Raw genomic sequence first — 22,854 nt, 5'->3', positions numbered from 1 at the left:
GATAAATGTCTCACGAATCCATATTGGAATAATCCCTCATGCTTTTATGAAGCCTACTATTTATTATGTGATTGATGATACCTCTTTAGGTATTATATAGATGAGCCAGCAGGTGTTTATTACACTGGAACATTTTAGCCTGAATAAGCTTTTTGCCTTGTCCTCAGTTGTTGGTCACATTGATAAAGAATGTGATACTTCTTTTTTTTGTCTTTAAGGATGATGCCTTTTGGTGCTGAGAACTTTATGTCTATATATATGTATTTCTCATGCACTTTATGCAAGCTTATGTTTTTATTTCTTGATTATCTTGGTATGTTTTGAAACTTCAAGACCCACTTCTTACCTCCTCAGGTTAATTACTTTTTTTTCTAATGAACTCTTGTTTTTGAACTTGGTGTACTACAAATAAATTATACTTTGTCAAATTATTTAGGTAACTTAAAGTTTTTAAAGTCCTAGGATCTTAATGTTCATTAATGTCATTTGGTATAAATGTATTTATGTGTAGATTTTTAAAAATAAAAAACATAATCCTTCCGTGTTCACACTTACCTACCTTTTAGTTGCGTTGCTAATATAAGCATGATACATCTTGAGAGGTCATATTTTACCAGTTATTTTATAACACACATGGGTCAAAGCCAAAGTACTTGTTAATGAAAATGGAGTGTGTTTTGGAGAAAGGGGGGTTGTGCTGTAATTTGTACTTGATGTCTGTTGCATTTCTTTGCAGACATTTCAAATCTCTTCCCTCCTGTTTCTTGTGGTGGTGGCTTTATATAGCTTTAAAAATAAAATATGAGTTATAAGTAAAATTAATTATGGTTTAAATTTTTATAAATATTGAAACTTGTGCTTATGGAATATATTTATAACTTTGTTATAGATTATATTCTCTTCTTGTGAATGTGTAATGATTGGTATTTTGTGGGTTTTATTCCGTGGTAGAGACTTTAAAATACTGCAGCAAATACTTGTTTTAAAAGTTACTTTTTATGCAGTTCATTTATTGTAATGTTGAAATTTTGATATTACTGTACAGTGTTAGAAGTCCAGTCTTGGTACTTACTATTTATGAAATAGAATTAACTTTAATACCAGTAATAGAACCTTATGTTGAAGGCTCAAATTAGGGGAAACCTTGTATTGATTTTACTTTGCCCTAGTTTATTTCTGCTGATTTGTTTTATTTATGTATTTATTTATTTATTTAGCTATGTATTTATTATTTTCTATCCACTGATTTGTTTTAGATCAGGGGTTAAAGATGCAGAATTACTACTTTGTGTATATTGCTGATATTAATCATCAAAATAGCTTTTGACAGTTTGACAGTTAAAGGTATTTCCTGTGAAGTGATACTAGTTATGTATTTGACCACGCAGATCCTCAGTTTGTGGTCTGCCAGCTAAAGGTGAAGATATATTCCTCCAATTCAGGACCCACACGACGGGAAGACAAGTTCATGTACTTTGAGTTCCCTCAGCCGTTGCCTGTGTGTGGTGACATCAAAGTAGAGTTCTTCCACAAACAGAACAAGATGCTAAAAAAGGTTTGCACTTTACTTTTATTGGGAAAAATATCCAGAATAGCCATACCTTGAATAGTAACCTCAGATCTTTTGCTTAAAGCATTTAGTTAGGCAGAAGTCATTTCTGTTAGGAGAGACTAAAAGATGTATTTTATAACTGACATCTAATGAATCATGAATTATTTTCTATTAGATCTGCACATGCTTTGCTTACTGTGGCATCGGTGAGCCATTATTAATGTCAAATAGTCCTATTAGAAGGAAACGGCCATGTGGCATTATAATTTGAGATGAATTTTCCTTAACTTAGGTTATACATATAAATTTTATAAAAGTATTAAAGATTGCATACATATCCCATTCAATCAGTTACAGTCCTTTTAGAAGGGATGATTAATTACTGAGAAGTTAACAAGGGACCATGAGTTTGAAAAAAAAATTTGGTCTGTATGTATAAATAAAATCTGTTTTGTGGTCTTGTGTAATGACACAAACCACTTTTCCCCCATTTTGGTTAATGTTTCTTGAGACTGGGTCATTTTATGTTTAGCTTCCTCAAATTTACTGAGTATTTTGATTTTTAGTTAGGAGAGAAATAAATATGAAGAGGAAGTAATAAAGAATGAAAAAAGTGTGGTGTTATTTAAATATGCAGGTTTAGAAAGTTAGTGAGGTTTGCATCTCACTGAGCTATATTTAGAGAATGCAGGCTCATTTTAAAACAAACTGTGTTGGTTTAAAATATTAAGTGTGAACATTTAAGGTGAACCTAAGGTGCAAAATTTTTAGGTAGTAATGAACAAAAACATTAGCTGTGTATATTGTTACTGCCTCCTTAAACATACCAGATAGTGTATTGCTAATCTTTAGACAGTCTCTGTAATAGGATTGATTTCATTTTCCTGAATTTTAGCTTTTTTTTTTTTTTTGAGAGAAAATAAGAGGAAGCTTAATTTACTACAAAAATTTTAACCTCTATTTTGACTTGTCAAAAGAAGTATAATTTCCTTTATCCAGAATCCAGGTAGCTGGAAAATCACAAAATGTAAAACTGATTTGTTTTCACCAGAAATCCATTTCCTACATGTTCTGTATAAATAAAAGTTAAGTATATCTCAGTAACTTTGAAAATATATTTTTCAATAATCCAAGAAGTGTTAACAAATGTTTTAAAATTAAGGTAAGTAAGTTTTTTCCTTCTATTCACTGTAAGACTGGTACACACAAGATTTTATGTTTTGCTTTTCAAAATAGGCACCTGTATCACTTTCCCTTTATGTTTAGGAGTGTACTAATTCTTATTCTTCTAGTTCTTATCACCTGTACATTATATTAACACATGTAAAATTGAAGATTAAGTTAAATATTTATAATAATTTGTGTATCTTGAATTACTTTACATTTATTTCCATTTTATGTGATTTTCCTTGCCTGTTACAAATGTTTGTTCTGATTTAAACAAGAACAGTTTTACTATAATCAGTACATTAGCAGAATCTACATTTTTTGAAATTTAAATTCTACTAGCTTATTTTCTTCTGACTCTAAGTAAAATATGTGTCTAGTTATTACTAACTCAGTAACTTTGCTAAAATGATTGAAATTAACAATATTTTCAAAGACTACCACATATAAAATTGCTATGCTAGGTACTGTTAAAAGATACAAAGACATTTAAGATGTAAGTTACTTAAGGGTCTTACCATCTTCCTGGGAAAATAAACTTGAAGATAAATTAAAATAAAAGATTTAAATGGCACTTTAAGGCACCAGATAAGGTGTCATGGGGTTGTATATCATTAATTGTCAAATAATGCATACAGGCCAGTTCCACTAATTAAGAGAACATTTTCTATGTTGGTCAAGAAAGGTTTGAGGGGCTTCCCTGGTGGTGCAGTGGTTGAGAGTCTGCCTGCCAATGCAGGGGACATGGGTTCGTGCCCCAGTCCAGGAAGATCCCACATTGCTGCGGAGCGGCTGGGCCCGTGAGCCATGGCCGCTGAGTCTGCCCCTCCGGAGTCTGTGCTCCGCAACGGGAGAGGCCACAACAGTGAGAGGCCTGCATACCACAAAAAAAAAAAAAAAAAAAAAGAAAAGAAAGAAAGGTTTGAAGTAATGGTCAAGAAAGGTTTGAAGTAATGTTGGTGGTTTTTGATTTACAAGACCTCATTATTAGTTAATAAGTGATTTTTTTTAAAATAGGCATTTTATAACAACAAAAAGTTGAAGTTCTTACCTGCCCCATATTGTATTATGAAAAATTTCAAACATACATTGTCATGCAAGAAACTGGAGCCACTTAACATTTGTATTGCTGTGGAAGTAAAAATGTATCTGCCTTGCTTCCTTGGGAAGTTGTAGTGACATTTTAAGAACTTTTGGTAAAGTAAATTTTGTAATAGCTTGTTGAAACAAAATTAAATCCATTTCTGGGTTTTTTAATATATACATATAAACTCAACACTTTTAAAAGCTAGTGTTAGACTAGAAAAGGAAATATTTTACTTAAAGTATTAAAGTAAGTTTATTTTAGAGCTTGTGGAATTATATTTTTGGTCTGGATTTGAATTAAAGGAAAAATTCCTATGTGAACTAGATGCAACAGATAACCCACAGATTGCCCAGTATTAGTCTTTGTGTTTACCTTTATTCAGAATATTAATGACACATGGCATAATTTGTTCACTTCTTAGGGCAAATGTTGAATATAAGTAACATTGTCTTTTTAAAAAAAAAATTTGTCTGTTTTCTTTTTTTTTCTTAGGACAAAATGTTTCACTTTTGGGTAAATACATTCTTCATACCAGGACCAGAGGAAACCTCAGAAAAAGTAGAAAATGGAAGTCTATGTGATCAAGAAATTGATAGTATTTGCAGTATAGAGCGTGCAGATAATGACAAGGAATATCTAGTACTCACTTTAACAAAAAATGATCTCGACAAAGCAAATAAAGACAAGGCCAACCGATACTTTTCTCCAAATTTTAAGGTCAGTTAAAAACATTTTGAGGAGTTGGTGAGTGATTCTGTGTGTGTGTGTGTTTTATTCTAGGTGTGTAGCTGGTGAAAGACTTGCTTGGCTAATTTTTAAATTACGTATATTCATAAGCATTGTTTATTTAGCAGTAAGTCAGTGAAATCCAATGTACAGAGAGTCAAAAGGCTACAGTTTCCTTACCCTATTCTTTGTTAGTTGGTGAAATCTGGGGCGTAGGTTAGGGAGGGGATTTAAGTAAGTTGGATATGAAGTAGGAAAAGGTGAAAACAGAAGTGGAAAGGAACTCAGCCCTTTGGGAATGACTCCTGTAGAATGTTCTCACTGCTTTTACTCTTGTCCCCTCCAGTTTATTCTCAACTCCTTAGAGTGATCTTAAAAATGACTTGATTGCATCACTCCTGTTTGTACTTTTGGAAGACCTTGTGCTTTTTTGATGTGACCTGCAGGAACTGCCTAATTTAGCACAGGACCACCTTCTGCATCTACTCTAGCCACATTCTCTCCCTGCGATTCACTCTCAGACCTGGTCTCTTTTCAGTTCTTCAAAATGCTACACTCTTCTGCCTCAGGTCTTTACAATTCTTTTCCTTCTCCCCGAACCTCTCCACCCTTGGCCTTTCCCTGCTTCACGTGGCTGTCGCTCACATTCTAACCTTAACTTCAATCTCATGTGCTCTGTAAGGCCTCTGATCATCCTCCCCTCTCCTTCTCTTTGTAAAACTCTACTTCCTCTTATTATGGAATTATTTGGTTCCTTTTACTTTTATCTAAATGTGATATGTATGTGTATATTTCTATTTATATTTGTAGAGGAGAATTCTCCAGGTTAAAAAGCTGACTTGTAAACATTCCCAAGTGGTGGTTTGCCATTTTTTCTTCCCCTTTCCTGTTGCTTATTCTACTTCATTTTTCTCTCTTCCTTTCACCATACCCTCCTCCTTTCTCTTTTTAAATTCTCTCTTCATTCCATTTCTATACAATGTAGCAGACCTAATCATAGCTTATAAGAATATTGCTAGTAATAATAAAAATAAAGGGGGGGCTACCTGTTTTAAGTGAAAATGTATCTAATAATAAGTGCCTTTAGATCTTATATTTAAAGTGTTCAGTAGTGTCTTCTAGAATTCGTAGGTTTCCATTTACTTTCTTTTCTCTGCCTATATTTTACTCAATTATTAGCTTTTAAAATGTGACTTCCTCTAACTTTCTTATTTTCTGTTTTAATATTGCAAGAGGTTTTATATTTGTAATTACAAATAAAAACTATTTCAGTTATAAGTAAACATATGAGTGAGCTATACAAATATCTGGGAAAAGAGGAAAAAGCTGGTGCAGAAGCCCTGAGACAGGAGTGAGCTTGGTTTATTTGAGGAGCAATAGATAAGAAATTGTTTTGACTAACGCACATCAGTCCAAGTGTGAAGATGTTGAGTGTTTTCTGCACGGGAAAGATGTAATCTGAATTTTGTCTTTAAAAGTTTACTCTGTCCCCTCCTTTAAAATGTAGACTCGAGAGGGGCAAGAATGAAAGCTGGGAGGCTAGTTGAAGGTAGAACTAAAAGGATTTACTGATGGATTGGATATTGGATGTAGGAGAAGGAGAGAAATTGATAATGATTCTTGGATCATGGGGGAGGGGCTGTAGATATAATAGAATGATCAAAGGATTTGGAGTCAGATCTAATTTAAATCCCATATCCACTACCTATTAGATATGCGGCCTTTAGCGGGTTCCCTAACCTTTCTGAGCTATAGCTTTCTCTCTTTTAAAATAGATACCTACCGTTTAGAGTTGTTTTGTTTTGTTTGCGGTACGCGGGCCTCTCACTGCTGCGGCCTCTCCCGTTGCGGAGCACAGGCTCAGTGGCCATGGCTCACCGGCCCAGCCGCTCCGTGGCATGTGGGATCTTCCTGGACCGGGGCACGAACCCGTGTCCCCTGCATCGGCAGGCGGACTCCCAACCACTGCGCCACCGGGGAAGCCCTAGAGTTGTTTTGACAGTTATTTCAGCTCTGCCTATAAGGCTGTTGGTTCACTGTTAAGAGCACTGTAGGATATTAACTTTCTTATGACTCCCTTTTGGTGAAGTTTTTAGGGCGAATGGAATCCTAAACATCATTGTTAATCAGTATTTTACATAGTGTAGTATCTGTATTTTTTAGTATTGTTTTTATCAGAAAATACATTGAATTTCAGATAAGTAGTTAAGTGAAACATTCTTTTGGAACTCACCTCTTTGTGAGTTGAATTTTGTGATTGAAAATAGATTATGTGGACTATTGAACTCAATACATTTCTTTTGCAGAATTATTTAGTTAATGCTTGTACCATGCCTATTAAAAAATATAGTATATTAACATCCCAGTTTCTTTTCAGTATATACCAAGAAAGAAAATGTAGGAAATCTTAAGAAGAGGGTCATAATAAAAGGCCCTTTAAAGATATGTGTCATAGTACTTAAAAGTGAATCTGTCAAAAATATGTATCTTTAAGTAAATTAAGATTAGTCAGATTTATGGATTTTCCATTTATACTTTCTCTTCTTTCTCTAGGTGAAGCTGTACTTCACAAAAACAGTAGAGGAGCCATCAAATCCAGAGGCTAGCAGTTCAACTTCTGTAACACCAGATGTTAGTGACAATGAACCTGATCATTATAGATATTCTGACACCACTGACTCTGATCCAGAGAATGAACCTTTTGATGAAGATCAGCATACACAAATTACAAAAGTCTGATTTTTTTTTTATCAAGAGGGATAAAACACCATGAAAACAAACTTGAATAAACTGAAAATGGACCTTTTTTTTTAATGGCAATAGGACATTGTGTCAGATTACCAGTTATAGGAACAATTCTCTTTTCCTGACCAATCTTGTTTTACCCTATACATCCACAGGGTTTTGACACTTGTTGTCCAGTTGAAAAAAGGTTGTGTAGCTGTGTCATGTATATACCTTTTTGTGTCAAAAGGACATTTAAAATTCAATTAGGATAAATAAAGATGGCACTTTCCCATTTTATTCCAGTTTTATAAAAAGTGGAGACAGACTGATGTGTATACGTAGGAATTTCTCATTTTGTGTTCTGTCACCAACTGAAGTGGCTAAAGAGCTTTGTGATATACAGGTTCACATCCTACCCCTTTGCACTTGTGGCAACAGATAAGTTTGCAGTTGGCTAAGAGGAGTTTCTAAAGGGTTTTGCTACATTCTAATGCATGTATTCGGGTTAGGGGAATGGAGGGAATGCTCAGAAAGGAATATGTTTTACGCTGGACTCTGGACCATATACCATCTCCAGCTATTTACACACACCTTTCTTTAGCATGCTACAGTTGTTAATCTGGACATTTGAGGAATTGGCCGCTGTCACTGCTTGTTATTTGTGCATTTTATTTTTTTTAAGCATATTGGTGCTAGAAAAGGCAGCTAGAGGGAGTGAATCTGTATAGGGGTACAGGAATGAACCTTCCACAACATCTTAAGAATCCACAAATGAAGGGATATAAAAATAATGTGGTCATAGATAAGAAACACAGCAACAATGACTTAACCATATAAATGTGGAGGCTATCGACAAAGAATGGGCTTGAAACATTATAAAAATTGACAATGATTTATTAAATATGTTTTCTCAATTGTAATGACTGCTCCATCTCCTGTGTAATCAAGGCCAGTGCTAAAAGTCAGATGCTATTATTACCTACATCAGTCAACAACTTACATTTATTTTATTAGTTTTCAATCGTATACCTGCTGTGGATGCTTCATGTGCTGCCTAAAAGCTTCTTTTTTCTCATTAAATATAAAATGTTTTGTAATGCTGCACAGGAAATTTCAATTTGAGATTCTACAGTAAGCGGTTTTTTTTCCTTTAAAGATTTATGATGCACTTATTCAATCCAATAGATGTCAGCCGTTCCACCCTTTTGACCTTACACATTCATTACAATGAGTTTTGCAGTTTTGCACATTTTTTAAATGTCATTAACTGTTAGGGAATTTTACTTGAATACTGAATACATATAATGTTTATATTTAAAAGGACGTTATTTGTGTTAAAAAGGAAATTAGAGTTGCAGTAAATTTTCAACACTGCACAAATAATGTCATTTACTTTTTCAGTAGAAATTGTCCCACATAATGCTTTTATCAATTTGCTATTGAAAGAATAGATTTTTTTAAATGTGCAGTGTTGAATCATTTCTTCATAGTGCTAGAGTTAGGACAAGGGCTTCAATTTCACTTCTTAAATATCATATATTTGATATGCCCAGACTGCATACGATTTTAAGCAGAGTACAACTACTATTGTAAAGTTAATGTGAAGATATGATTAAAAACAATTTTTTCCCCCAGAAATTTGGTATCTTTCAAATGATACCTTGACCTTGAAACATTTGACCATCCAGCCAATTTATTTCTTAATGGTGTAAAATCTCATTTTCAATAACTTATTGGTGCTGAAATTGTTCACTAGCTGTGGTCTGACCTAGTTAATTTACAAATACAGATTGCATAGGACCTACTAGAGCAGCATTTATAGAGTTTGATGGTAAATAGATTAGGCAGAACTTCATCTAAAATATTCTTAGTAAATAATCTTGACATGTTTTCCATACCTCATCAGTTTCATTCAACAAATAAAATTTTTAAAATTTTAACAAAGCTGTTAGGATTTACACATTTATATTTAAACATTGATATATAGAGAACTGATTGACTGCTCATAAGTTAAATTGGTAAAGTTAGAGACACCTATTCCTAAGATCTCATCATTGAAATTTATATGTCACCTTGTCTTTCATAAAAGCTGAAAACTGTTGACTAAAATGAAAATCAGCTATTCATGTTTTGAAGATGGTTATTAATACTGTTATTTGTTACAGTTTTGGGCACAGTATATTAAAGCGTAACTTGTATGGTTCCAATATGTAACATGGAGGGCCAGGTCATAAATAATGACATTATAATGGGCTTTGCACTGTTATTATTTTTCCTTTGGAATGTGAAGGTCTGAATGAGGGTTTTGATTTTGAATGTTTCAGTGTTTTTGAGAAGCCTTGCTTACATTTTATGGTGTAGTCATTGGAAATGGAAAAATGGCATTATATATATTATATATATATAAATATATATTATACATACTACTCTCCTTTATTTCAGTTACCACGCCCATAGAATTTGACAAGAATTGCTATGACTGAAAGGTTTTTGAGTCCTAATTAAAACTTTATTTATGACAGTATTCATGATTAGCCTGAAATGCATTCTGTAGGTAATCTCTTTGAGTTTCTGGAATGTTTTCTTAGACTTTTTGGATGTGCAGCCGCTTACATGTCTGAAGTTACTTGAAGGCATCACTTTTAAGAAAGCTTACAATTGGGCCCTGTACCATCCCAAGTCCTCTGTAGCTCCTCTTGAACATTTTTTGCCATAATTATTAAAGGGTAGTTGAATAAATAGCATCACCATTCTTTGCTGTGGCACAGGTTATAAACTTAAGTGGAGTTTACCGGCAGCATCAAATGTTTCAGCTTTAAAAAATAAAAGTAGGGTACAAGTTACTGTTTAGTTCTAGAAAATTTGTGCAATATGTTCATAACGATGGCTGTGGTTGCCACAAAGTGCCTCGTTTACCTTTAAATACTGTTAATGTGTTATGCATGCAGATGGAAGGGGTGGAACTGTGCACTAAAGTGGGGGCTTTAACTGCAGTGTTTGGCAGAGTTGCCTTCTACCCTGCCAGTTCAAAAGTTCAATCTGTTTTCATATAGAATATATATACTAAAAAATTTCAGTCTGTTAAACAGCCTTACTCTGATTCAGCCTCTTCAGATACTCTTGTGCTGTGCAGCAGTGGCTCTGTGTGTAAATGCTATGCACTGAGGATACACAAAAAATTACGATGTGTACAGGATAATGCCTCATACCAATCAGATGTCCATTTGTTATTGTGTTTGTTAACAACCCTTTATCTCTTAGTGTTATAAACTCCACTTAAAACTGATTAAAGTCTCATTCTTGTCATTGTGTGGGTGTTTTATTAAATGAGAATATTTAATATTTATAATTTAAATTGATTAGATTTATTGCCATTTTAAATGATGGGCAGCCAAATGTGATTAATAAGTTTTTGTAAGGTTTGTTGGGTTTTTTTTCCCCTGCTGTCCTTCAAAGCCTACAGTTATATAAAAACATGGGCTCTTGTCAGTTTGGGAGTAGAGTATCAGTCTACTCATGTTTGAGAGAGGCATTTAGCTTTTTTAGTGTCTTAGTCAACACTTAATATCCTGTTTCAAGCACATTAAATAATATGCTAATCCTAAAAAGTTCACGAGTTTTGAAAAATTGTGCATATATATTTTTTTTACTAAGATGTCTGAAGATAATTCCCCAGAATGGATTTGATATCTCAGATTTCAATTTTGTGGCTTTTCCATTCTTTATGATTCTGTAGTATGCCATCAACATATGGGGAGCTTCATCTACTCATTGTGACTTGTGCCATTTAAAAATTGATATTCCAGAATAGTCTAAAGGACTTTGTGTACTTGAACTTAATCTTGTTATTTCTAATATTCTTAAAAGCTTAAAGACTAAGTAAGGCACATCCTTTCAACAAAGCATAGTAAGGTAATAAGTGAAAGTGTAGCTTGTACAAATGTTTTGAAAATAAAGCAGATCATTTATGTAACAATAGAATTTAATGTTATTTCAGGTTTACATTTTCTCCATGTGACTTTTTTTAAAGTAAATGTGAATATATAATGTAAAGAGGTATGAAAAGTATGTGTGTGTACACACATTTTTTCTTTTTAGGTATCGTAAGTATGGTTGAAAACTATACTGGAGTCTAAAATTATTCTGATTTATAAGATGATCTTGGTGATGTCTGAAAAATAGGAATTTACTGACAATTTTGTTTTTATTGCGTGTTCTCACAACTCTTAATTTGAGCTAGCTTGGTTAAGTGAATGCCATCACCATTTCCATTGAGAATACAAAAATCACCAGTGTTTAACATGCAGGCTTCCAAAGGCTTACAAAAAATCAAGACCCTTAAATCTAGTCAATTTGCTGCTAATGTGAAACTTTTTTGTTCTTTTATTCTTGCCAGATAATTAGCCACAGATCTAAAACTTAGTCTTAAATGGCTTAAGTGTAAGTTTTGATTAGCAGTGTGCTGTCACTAGTGCAGAGAGAAATGTTTGTGAATGGAAAAAATAATATAAATATTCAGTCTAAACTGGTATAAGTACCTAAAAAACTAGCAAAAAAGATAATAGAGGAAAACATTTTAAAACTTTTAAAGATGACATGTTAGAGACCGATTTTCCTATAGAATTATGTATCTATAGGAAGCCTAATGATTATCAGTTGTTTTTAATTTTAGAGCAAATCGATTCCTTTATGACCATGATCTTGGTATTTTTCCATTTTTTAAGAGATCTTCCTTTTTCAGGTATTGGGTTGGCCCAAAAGTTTGTTCGGGTATTTCACCTTACCCAAAAACCCGAACGAACTTTTTGGCCGACACAATATATCAGACTGTATGTAGCCATTCTGACAAATTCACATGTGTTGGTAGCTTTAAAAGTTTGTTATGTAAAGTCAGTAAAGGACAATAGTTTCATTGGTGGTAATACCCTTTGGTTCTTAAGTTAGCTTTTTTGAGAATAGTTTCCCGTAACAAAATCTTCAGTGATAATCTCACCACCTGGAAACAGCTATTATTAATGCTTTAGTGACTATACAATCATTTTTTTCTGTATATTCATGTATATATTTTCTTCAAAAAATGCAATTTGTACTGGGCATACTCTCCAGGCCTTTAAGCTTAGTATTTCCATCATGGATTTGTAGAATGTTAAATTACATCAGAGAATGGACAGTGACTGGATTCTTTCTAACACTACAGATGCAGATTATGTGCAGTTATTGAGAGCCCTTTCCAATTCAGTGGGTCAGTCATGGACATTTAAATATTGTTAGCATCAGAATAATACATGTCTAAGTAAATAAAACGGTTACATTTATTTAGCACAGACAAGCTTAACATTGTAGATGTTTCTCTTCAAAAACCATTTCAAAGATTTGTATTTTGGAATTAGGTGTTAAACAGAATGTGTGAAACACTATTAGTAGTGAATTTCATCATCACCTTTCTATTTCTCTTTATAGGTTGGAAAAGAAGGGTGAGCTTTTCACTTTTTATAATTCCCAAACAGTTGCTCAATTTAGAGTGAATTAGTTTAACACCTGGAAAACAGAAAAAAGCCACTGCTGGTTTATCACTTAGTTGTTTTTACATCTGTGTGCTCATGAGACTTCCATCACATCCAAAACTATTTCATGAATGGTTCACCTTTAGCTCTGGAACTTAACCATGATTAGTATAATGGTGGGCTTAGAACGTAGATCTCTTTTTTTTTAACAGTTACTTGAGAATTTGGTGGAAAAAAGTTTAGCTGGAGGGCAGTACATAACTTACAAACCAATGTATTGATATTTTATGAACATTTTTACATATATGAGTGAAGTCAACTGCCATCTTTGAGCATTACCACATTTTAAAATAAAGCTGCATATTTTTAAATGAAGTGTTTAACAAGGATTTATATTTTTCATTTTTTTAATTAAAAGTAATTTATATCTCCTTTGTTGCATGTGGATTCTCATCTGTTCTTAAAATGGTTAGAGATTTTGTTTGTGCTGGAATGGAGCAAGGCCTATAGTCATGGCTCTAGTGTTTCAGTTTGTCAAATCTGTTTACTGTAGTGAGATTATCTTAAAATGTTTAGATGTGGCTTTCTGTAGCTTATCATTTATTGGCTTTTATTTATGTACACTTTTAGGATTTTCTGCCTACTTTATACAGTTGTCTAAATGATATCCCACGTTTACAAATGCTCATTCAGTTTCTATTTTCTTTTTCCATTATAATGCCTTAATGGGCAGTTTTTAAGTGTGTGTGCATGTGTGTGAGTGTAGGGAGGTCTGGGTGGGTGGTGAGAGTGCTAGGTTCCGATTTTAGAGATTAAATAGTTTGATTCAGGCAAACAGTTCTCACTGGAATTTTACAGTTCATCGTAATGAAAATAATGTTAACCCTGGATGACCTTTGACATACAGTAATGAATCTTGGATGTTAATGAATTTGTTGGTAGCATCTTGATGCATGCATTATTGAGTTATTTTCTAAGTTGTGCATTTATCCAAAGTTGGTATATTGGAAATGTTTATATCAAATTCCATTTGGCTACTGATGGACGTAAAAACAAATGCTTTATTATGGAGAGTATTTTTTCTTTAAAAAATTAAAAAGGTTAATTATTTTTAATATTTGGTTTTAAACTTTTTATTTGACAAGTATTTATCAAGTCCCCGCTATATATAGCAGATGTTTGGAATACATTAGAGATCAAAACGACACCCTCTCTTGCCCTTGAGGAGTTTCCACTCTAGTAGAGGAAATAGACCTTATTTAAAAAGTTATAATATGTGATACTGTAATGATTACCAAACATTCCATATGCTCCTCTAAATTTTCACCCCTTTGAAGTTAGATGGGGCCATTGTAACTAGTTTATTCCAACAAAATATCACTGAAAGTGATGTGACACTTCCAAGGAAAGGCATTGTAAATAAAATCCCTTGTACAATACTTAGGCTTCTCTCTACTACAGTGACCGAGTACATGACATGTTCCAGATCGTGCAACTCTGTCAGCTTGGGTCTTGAGTGACTATATGAGCAAAACTACCTCAGATTCTCTCCCTACACTGAATGTGTTAGATATTAGCATGAGCAAGAAGTAAACATATTGACGTGAACTGAGATTTTGGGACAACTTGTTACCATAGCATAATTAATTACATTCTGACTTATGCTTTGGAAGGATCAGGGAAGGCTCTCTTGAGCAAGGAAGGAGTTAAGAATAAAGCAAAACAGAAAGTGACATCTTTAAACAACATGATGCAACAAGGAAACTAAACTGCAAGTTACTCAATAGGTATTGAGCACTTGATATATGTCAGGCACTGTTATAGATGCTTGGGATACAAATGGGTGAACAGTGGGTTCCTGTCTTCATGGATCTCACATTCTAGCAAGGAATAATAGGTAATGAACAATCAACATACCATATGTAAGTTAATAAATGCTATGGGGGGAAAATGTGGAACAGGGTAAGGAAGACCAGGTACGCAGAGGTAGAGAGAATGCAGTGTTGAAAAGGGTAAGTCCAGAATAGGCCTCACTGGGAAGGTGAGAATTGAACAGACCCCCTGAAACAGTAGTGAGAACTTTTCATCCTAAAAGGATCAGCAAGGTGCACTCATTATCCTCTATAAAATTTTATTCTCACCTTTTACAACTCTGAGTTTTTAAGATCATTATTGGTGTATCTAGATAGAATTTTTAAGAATACCACTCAAAATAGTCACAATGTTCTAAGTTACTTTATTTTCTAAATTGGTTTGGCCAAATCTATATAAACAATCTGTTTCTCTTCATTTTCAGAGCTGAGTTCATTTTTAAATTTCTTAAAATCTTACTAAATGTGTGTGATTGTACTTTGGCAATATTTGATATCACTTCAGTAGACGTTAAAGTTCTGTTATGGCCTTAAACACTACTGTAAAGCTGAAAGGAAATGTCACTTATGATTTATTGATGGGAAACAAGTTGTAAATTTTGAGTTACCTCAAGAAACAAAAGGTGAAATTTATGGCCTAGTTCTTTATATTCTTAACTCGAGCAAAAACCTGTGGAAATGTATAAATATCTAAATAGTAAAAGAAATATTCACGAAGAGGGACACCCCCCACACACACTCTTCTCCTACCCCATTTCAAGATCCAAGAAGTTTAACTTTGTGATCAAGGGAAAATAGTATAATTAAATTAAGTTGATACAGTAGAAATTTGCAACTACTTATCAGGAATATTTATTATTGTATTTGCTATTGATCAGTTTCTTCTTCCTATCAGGGCAGGTATGTATAGTTGGACATAAAATTTTGAAAGAAAATGTTAACTTTAGCTTTTTAGAAAATAGAGTTATAAGTGGTTTAAAAGACATTTCCTTGACAGTTTTGCATTTTGTTTTTATTCTTGAGTCCAAGGCTTTTTTTTTTTTAATACATTTTACTTTGCTTTGGAAAGAATTTAAGGTAGCTGACTGGGTTTCCCTAACGTGAGAAGAATTGCCAAGTCAGTTTAGGAAAAAATATTACTTGTATCCATTGGTCTTGGCCTAAGGGTTAAACTTCGCTTACTGGGAATATCTCCTGAACCTACCTCACTGGAATTTGAAAATCCATACATTCCAATATTATTGTGAATTGCTTCTTTAAGCATTGATAAATAAGCCGTCAACCTAATTTTCAGGGAAATAAGCCAGGTTTTCACTGCAGTGTTTACTCTTCTTGAAACAGCTGAGACTTGGGAAAAATTGAGTTAGTTATGTTTTTCTATTTGATATATTTACAGGTAAATATGACCTGTAGATATTGTGAAACTCACCAAAAATATAATCTGTAAAAAATTTTTTCAGTATGACAATACTACCTATGCTTATGTTTATGTTTATGCTTCCCTTTTCCGTTGTAATCATGCTTTTGAAATTAGACATTTCCTAGTTTTCTAATCCTTACTATAAGGAAGAGAAATGTATTTAAATTTCATGGATATGAAAATTAGCAAACTTCTCAGTTTTATTCAATATTTCCATGAAGACATCTTTGGCAGGAAAACATTTTACATGGTTATCCTCAACAAGGGAACCACAAGCGTTCCTTAAGTAATTAAATAGCTAATATTTTGTTTACCGTGTACAGCCATCGCAATTCATATGAATAATGCATGGGCTTGTTATGACTATTAGTATTGTATATTAAATGAACATTTGAAAGAGAAAATGAGTTTTAGTCTTTGGTAAAATAGTAGGTATGAGGTAAAATGTCCCTTTTGCCAGAGTCGGCAGACATCGTTTAATGTGTTTAGCTGTCCTTGGAGAAGACTTAAGCCTTTGTTTCTATAAAAAAATCCAATAAGGTTAAAACAAAAATATCACTAAAATTAAACACAGTTCTACCTCAGAAAACCTGAAGACACGTACTTAAAATTCATGGGAATTCTGTGATGTCAGGTACCTAGAGACTAAAATAAAATAGCACAGAGAGAGAGAGGAAGGTGAAGTAAGAAAAGAAGGGAAAGCAGAAAGAAAAGCATGGGAGAGCTCAAACTAACTCTTAGTACTGGAGGGCTGGTAGAGGGATAGGAAAATAATATTCTTTTGAGTCTGAAGTATGTGCCAGACATTGTGGTAGATATTTCACATGCTTTACCCACCCTTCGAGGTAGGTAGTTGTATCTCATTTTCTGCACAAAAACTGAAGGTCAGAGTACGTTAATTTCCCAAGTCTGACAACTAGTAAGTAGAACTGGGTATGAACAGGGCAGTCTGCTACCTGTTAAACAGAATCAAATTTACAAAGTGAACAAAACCCAAAGCTTAAACAACTAATGCGTAATGAAGTCATACAGATATTCTTTATTACTGACAGAAGAAAAGCAAACCTCAGTACCAGGTATAAGTCATGCAAAATGAATTGCAAAGAGAAATACTTAATTGTTTGAGCCATAAAAGAGAAAAAGAAAATTCTATATCTTGCAAACTTCTTGACAGGTAAGATGGTAAGATGTTGGCATGCATTTTCATATCAAGACTCAGAATGAGAGCTCTTTTATTTACTAGTTTATTATTAAATCAATTCAATAAACTTTTACTTTATTTTTGCTTGAACTAGAATACCCGGACTGTTCAAAGTAATTGGTTCTCAGTTAAGCAGGCCAACAGCCATCCGGCAAGTATGTGTTGCATGCTTTCCGTGTTCAGCTGGAATTACGGTAGTGTAGAAGTCAGAAAAGTTCATAGAGTTTACATTTTAGAGTGGGGAAACCGATTTTGCATAGAGGGAAGAGCAAGTAGCATGGCTTGCTGTAGGTGCAAACTTGGCCATTTAGGAGCCTGTTAAGAAGAGAAAGGCTAAAAAAAAAAAAAAAGAAGAGAAAGGCTGGTGTAGAGTAAGTGACCAGGGAGAGTGGTGGAAGATAAACATTTGGAGAAGTAGGTAGGGAAACTTCTGGTTCCAGCTGAGGTGGGCCAAAACCACTCAAGTCTGTCTGTCTTGCTAACAACAACTAAAAACCTCTGGAGCAAATGTGAAAATCAAGTACCTAAGAACTCTGAAAAGTAAACAAAGGCAGGTAGATTGTGAAGGAGTGTCAAAACTTGGAAGAGTAACCTGTATGAGGATGTTTCCCATTTTTTTCTCTTTTCTCTTACAGCTTTTGCCTTAAGGGTGGGCCCCACTTGTGGAGCTGCACGGCACTGGAGACATGACTAGCTAAAATTCAGAGAAATCCAGCTTTCTGGCCAGAGGAACCAGAAAAAGAGTGTCCTTTGAGCCAGAGAGCATGGGGTTGGGGAAAGTGGGAAAATCTTGAAGAGATGCTGAGAGAAATCCTGACAGTTGGAAAATCTTCTAATTCTGTGTATGACATTCCACACATCCTGGGCTCACTCCTGAGCTGGCATGCACAGGACGGACCCAAGGCACCATAGCAAAGTCTTTGAAAATGAAACTGAGATCGGAACCACCACTCTCAACAGGTGAGACAGAATACGCAATCTGAGCCTAATTGGGTTGATTGCCTGTTTAACTAAACAAACAAACAAACAAAAACAAATAAAATGTTTTCCCCCAAGTTCCAACAAGATCCAGAGTTGGTATAACCCAATATGCAAAATTATATAACTAGGAAGAACCAAGAATATTTTTTCTAAAGAAAAAAATATCAAGAGATGCCAGCCTCCAGATTACCCAGATGTTGGAATTATCAGCTGTAAATGCAGCTATTATAATTATGCTTCATGAGGTAAACGCACTTGAACTGAATGGAAAGATAAAAGTTCTCAGCAGAGAAACAAATTATAAAAAGAATCACATGGAAATTTTACAGCAAAAAGTACACCATCTGATATTAAAATAAAAACCACTAGATGGGCAGCAGAAAAATGGAAATGATAGGAGTCAGCAAACTTGAAGATAAATTAATGTCAGATTTTAATGATGACTTTAAAAGTCTTAAAGGTAAATGAGTGCTTGAAAAGCAAAATATATCTGATTGTAATTAGCTACACGTGCCTTAATAAGATATTAATCCGAGTACATTCATGGGGCACCCTCAGATATATATGAAGAAGTTCCTGCTATTTGTCAATAACACTGAGTGAAGAATTAGTATTATCATAGGTCCAACCATAATTATGTCAATTTTATAGTGTTTTATAGAGGCTTAATATGTAAAAACATGTTTCAAATGCTCTGTGACTTACAATGTCCAAAGCGGCATTGACAAAGAAAAGTTTTCTGATTGGGTCTATTACATTGTATACCTGCAGTAAAAGCAATTTTGAAACATGGGAGAGTCATCACCAGATAACTGCTAAGCTCATCCTCAGAATCAGTGCTTGGTAATCGCTTTGCTCATCTGCTCATGTTAACTCATTGATTCATCCTTTGCAATTGGGCCTTTTCCCAAATATGGATGTTATTACAGAGATGTCCTAAGACAATCGACCTATCATGTAGGCATAATACATGCTCTTTGATTTTACAACAGAAAAATATTTGTTTAATGCTGCTACTGGAAATGCTAATGGAAATCTTAACAAATTTCTAGGTTGGTTTGGAGAAAAACTGAACTAGTATTGCAGTTCATTTGGAAAAAACTGCTTCTGATGAAGGAAGAGAATTTCAAGGCTTTAGAATACCTCCCATTGTTATAGTAGCACCATATTACTCTCAGACATTAGTATAAATTTTTGTGATTGCAATGATTATTCTAGATAACAAGTTTTGCCATTTAGTTCTCATAAGGTAGGAAGTATGATTATATCCATCTGATACACGAGGAATTGAGGTACAGAAAGGCTCAAAAACTTGTTGAACATAGCAAAACTAGTAAGTAGTAGGGCCAGGAATTAAATCCAGGTCAATCTGATTGCCAATCCTAGGCCATTAACTACCGTGTTATGCATGTTACTTCCTATAACAACTTAATGAAACCTTTAATTTCTTTAAGAGGGCATAGTCTTCAAATTGGAATGGGTAGAACAGTGGTGTAAGGAAACTTTTCAAGCTTTTTGGTCTCAGAATTCTTTCACACTCTTAAAATTTATTGAGGATGTCAATGAGCTTTTGTTTGTGTGGGTTATACTTATTAATATTTACCATATTAGAAACTAGAACTGAGTACTAGCTTTGGCAGCATGTATATTAAAACTGGAACGATACAAAGAAGATTAGCATGGCCCCTGAAAATTTGTGAAGCATTCCAGGATCTGGAACTCACATAGTGTTGTAGGTCAATGTACTTCAATTTAAAAAAGAAAGATATTTTACAGCTAAAAAAATAAATAAAACTGAAGCATTATTACCTGACATATTTATTAATTTAAAAAATAACAATAATAAACTCATTACATGTTACCATATATAACATTTTTAATCAAGATGACTGTGCTTTCCAAAACAAAAATTTAGTGATAAGCATGGATTTTTAAAAAACAGTTTTTCACATCTTTTTGTTACGTGCCTTAATAGAAAAGAGTTGGATTTTTCATACATGCTTCTGTATTGAATCCATTATAATATGGTTTTTGCTTGTAGTATGTGAAGAAAATACGGACTCACATAGATATGTAGTTAGGAAAGGGAGAAGTATGTTAACAGCCTTTTCAGATAATTGTAGATATTTTTATTTGGTACTACCAGCCCATCAAGTTGTAATTTCTTTAAGGTTAGTTGCAGTGTGGAATTGGAAACCTTCAGTGAACTTTTTATATTCAGTTTAATGCAAAAACATTGATTTATCCTGTTCTTTGAATGGATCTTCTACCCATGCATGATTTTGTAACATCATGCATGGGTTATTTGGAAAATATTGGTTCACTGAGTTGTGTAGATCTTCCAAATGTTGACACATTTCATTACACAATGTGAGAAAAAAATCACGTTTGCTATTATCACTCTGGGCTCATCAGAAAAGTCTTTAAATATTGGGGAGCTGTCTAGTTCATGGTGGCAGATGTAAGTTTTAAAAAATATTAATTTTTACTCAAAACTTGAATTTTATTACTGGCAACAAATGCTGTTAGTTGTTTTCCTGAAAGGATCTCAATATTCTACAGGGGCTGCAGGCCACACTTTGAGGATCACTGATGTAAGAGCTTTGATTGGGAGGAGGCAAGTAAGAGAACATTTACCTAAAAGGTCCCAAAATTTTAATTTTCAGAGTGATGAAGGAACTTGGAAATGAGGTCTCAGAATCACTGGCAGTACTCTTATGATAAATTAGGGGAAATCGGAGAGAGTTCAGACACACAGAAATGAGAAAAGATTGCCTTAACTCTCCAGAGGGATATATTCTGGGCAATGAATGCCAGTGTGTTTAACACTGATTCCCAGAAAAATGACTATACCATATTCTGTAGCCGGTAATTGAAGAACATTAGAAAATAATTCAGTGATTACCAGATGTCATGAGGACAAGGTAGGTCATCTTAAATTTCATTTTTCCTTTATGATCATCTGACCCAATGCTTTACAAGGTATACATGTGAAAATGTTTGAATAACTACATAAAGACAGATGAATAATAATTTGTATAGGTACTGCTTGTACAATGCACAAATCTCATTTGATTAAAAACCATTTACAGAGCACCCGCCATATACAAAATACTCTGTTAGGTAAGGGGCTGGTCTGAGAGGCACATATGGAGGACAACTAAAAGAGTTTTCCTTGGGAACAGAAGCCCAAGCGTATTTTCAAATGTTGTAAAATATTTGAAGTCTGCCTTGTGAGAGAAAGCAGTGTGGTGTTTTGGAAAGAGCATAGCCCTGGGAGTTAGAACATCTGAGCGCCCATCCTGGCTTTCCCACCACTCAGTGGATGACTTTGGGCAAGTTACTTCAATTCTAGATCTATATTCTGTATCTGTAATACTCAAGAGGCAAAGGCCTCCGAAAGGGATGAGTTGTACTCATGGAGTGTAACCAGAATTTATGAATGGAATATTCGAAGGCCAAGTTTGCCTCCCAATAAGTAACTTCCAGCTCTGTGCTGTTCAATACCATAGCCTAGCCACATGTGTCTGTTGAGAACTTGAAATGTGACTCGTCTGAATTGAGATTTGCTGGAAGTATAAATTACACACCAGATTTTGAAGATTTAGTGTGAGAAACAGAATGTAAAATATCCCCTCAATACAGTAAGTCCCCTACATGCGAACCTTCAGGTTGTGAACTTTCAAAGATGCAAACGTGTGTTTGCATGTCCAATCACGCACGTTAGTTCACTTGTCTGGCGTACATTGTCGTGTGCGTGCATCCTCTACAAGCAGTTGTGCTTTCGTGTATTTTACTGTATAGTACTGCAGAGAGTACGGTAGTACGGTATCTTTATTTCAAGCCCAGGATGTCTGGAAGCAAGCAGAAAAGCAGCGGTGATGTAGCTGGTACTACTGTACTTTTCAAAATTAAAAATGTTTTCTTTATTTTTTGTGTTTGCTTTTTATGTATTATTTGTGTGAAAAGTATTATAAACCTATTACAGTACAGTACTATATAGCCGATTGTGTTAGTTGGGTACCTAGGCTAACTTTGTTGGACTTACGAACAAATTGGACTTAATGAACGTTCTCTCAGAACGGAACTTGTTTGTATTAGGGGACTTACTGTAATTTTTATATTGATTACATGTTAAAATAACTTTCAGATATGTTGGGCTAAATTAATATATTATTAAATTAATTTCACCTGTTTCTCTGTACTTTTTGAAATATATGGCTACTGGAGAACTTAAAATTACACATATGGCTTGCATTATATTTCTTTTGGACAGTGCCGTTCTAGCTAACAGAGTTTCTAACAAAAGAATAATAACTTGAAGAACTTAATCTTACTTTTAACTTTACCTTTTGAGGTACGTAAGGAGAGGCTGGGTCACATTCCACTCAAATGCAGAAGTAAACCAAGAGAGAGGAAGACGTGGGATCTGGAAAAGGGGAGGGAGAGCAGCAAAGAGAAGTCCTAAAAATAAGAGCTGTGTAGCACGCCTAGAGAAACAGCAGCACAGAAGCAGAAACATGGAGTCTTCAAGGAGAAAGATCTCCAGGGGAAAAAAATGGAAAAGATGTGTTTGAGTGTATTCAAAAAGTTACTGACAGGTAAATGACAGAGATGT

At 34.2% G+C, this 22,854-nt stretch overlaps 1 protein-coding gene and 1 pseudogene across 2 annotated transcripts in view; both read left to right on the top strand.

The window, feature by feature from the left end:
- Window positions 1-7,556, top strand: part of PTEN (phosphatase and tensin homolog) — an 86,982-nt gene extending 79,426 nt beyond the window's left edge. The window contains exons 7-9 of one of the 2 annotated variants that reach the window (XM_065894917.1): window positions 1,389-1,555; window positions 4,299-4,523; window positions 7,086-7,556. In XM_065894917.1, coding sequence (XP_065750989.1) covers window positions 1,389-1,555; window positions 4,299-4,523; window positions 7,086-7,271 — 578 coding nt within the window. In that variant the 3' untranslated portion in view covers window positions 7,272-7,556. The remainder of the gene's footprint in view (window positions 1-1,388; window positions 1,556-4,298; window positions 4,524-7,085) is intronic. The other variant, XM_065894918.1, reaches the window with a different exon arrangement.
- Window positions 7,557-19,860: 12,304 nt separating this feature from the next.
- On the top strand, window positions 19,861-19,952 carry LOC136136770 (U6 spliceosomal RNA; annotated as a pseudogene).
- The last annotated feature ends 2,902 nt before the right edge of the window (window positions 19,953-22,854 follow it).

Source organism: Phocoena phocoena, chromosome 16 (genome assembly GCF_963924675.1).
Source record: "Phocoena phocoena chromosome 16, mPhoPho1.1, whole genome shotgun sequence".
In the NCBI taxonomy this organism is placed as follows: domain Eukaryota; kingdom Metazoa; phylum Chordata; class Mammalia; order Artiodactyla; family Phocoenidae; genus Phocoena; species Phocoena phocoena.
The sequence above is the reverse complement of the archived record's forward strand: the minus strand, read 5'-3'. Positions and strand labels throughout refer to the sequence as shown.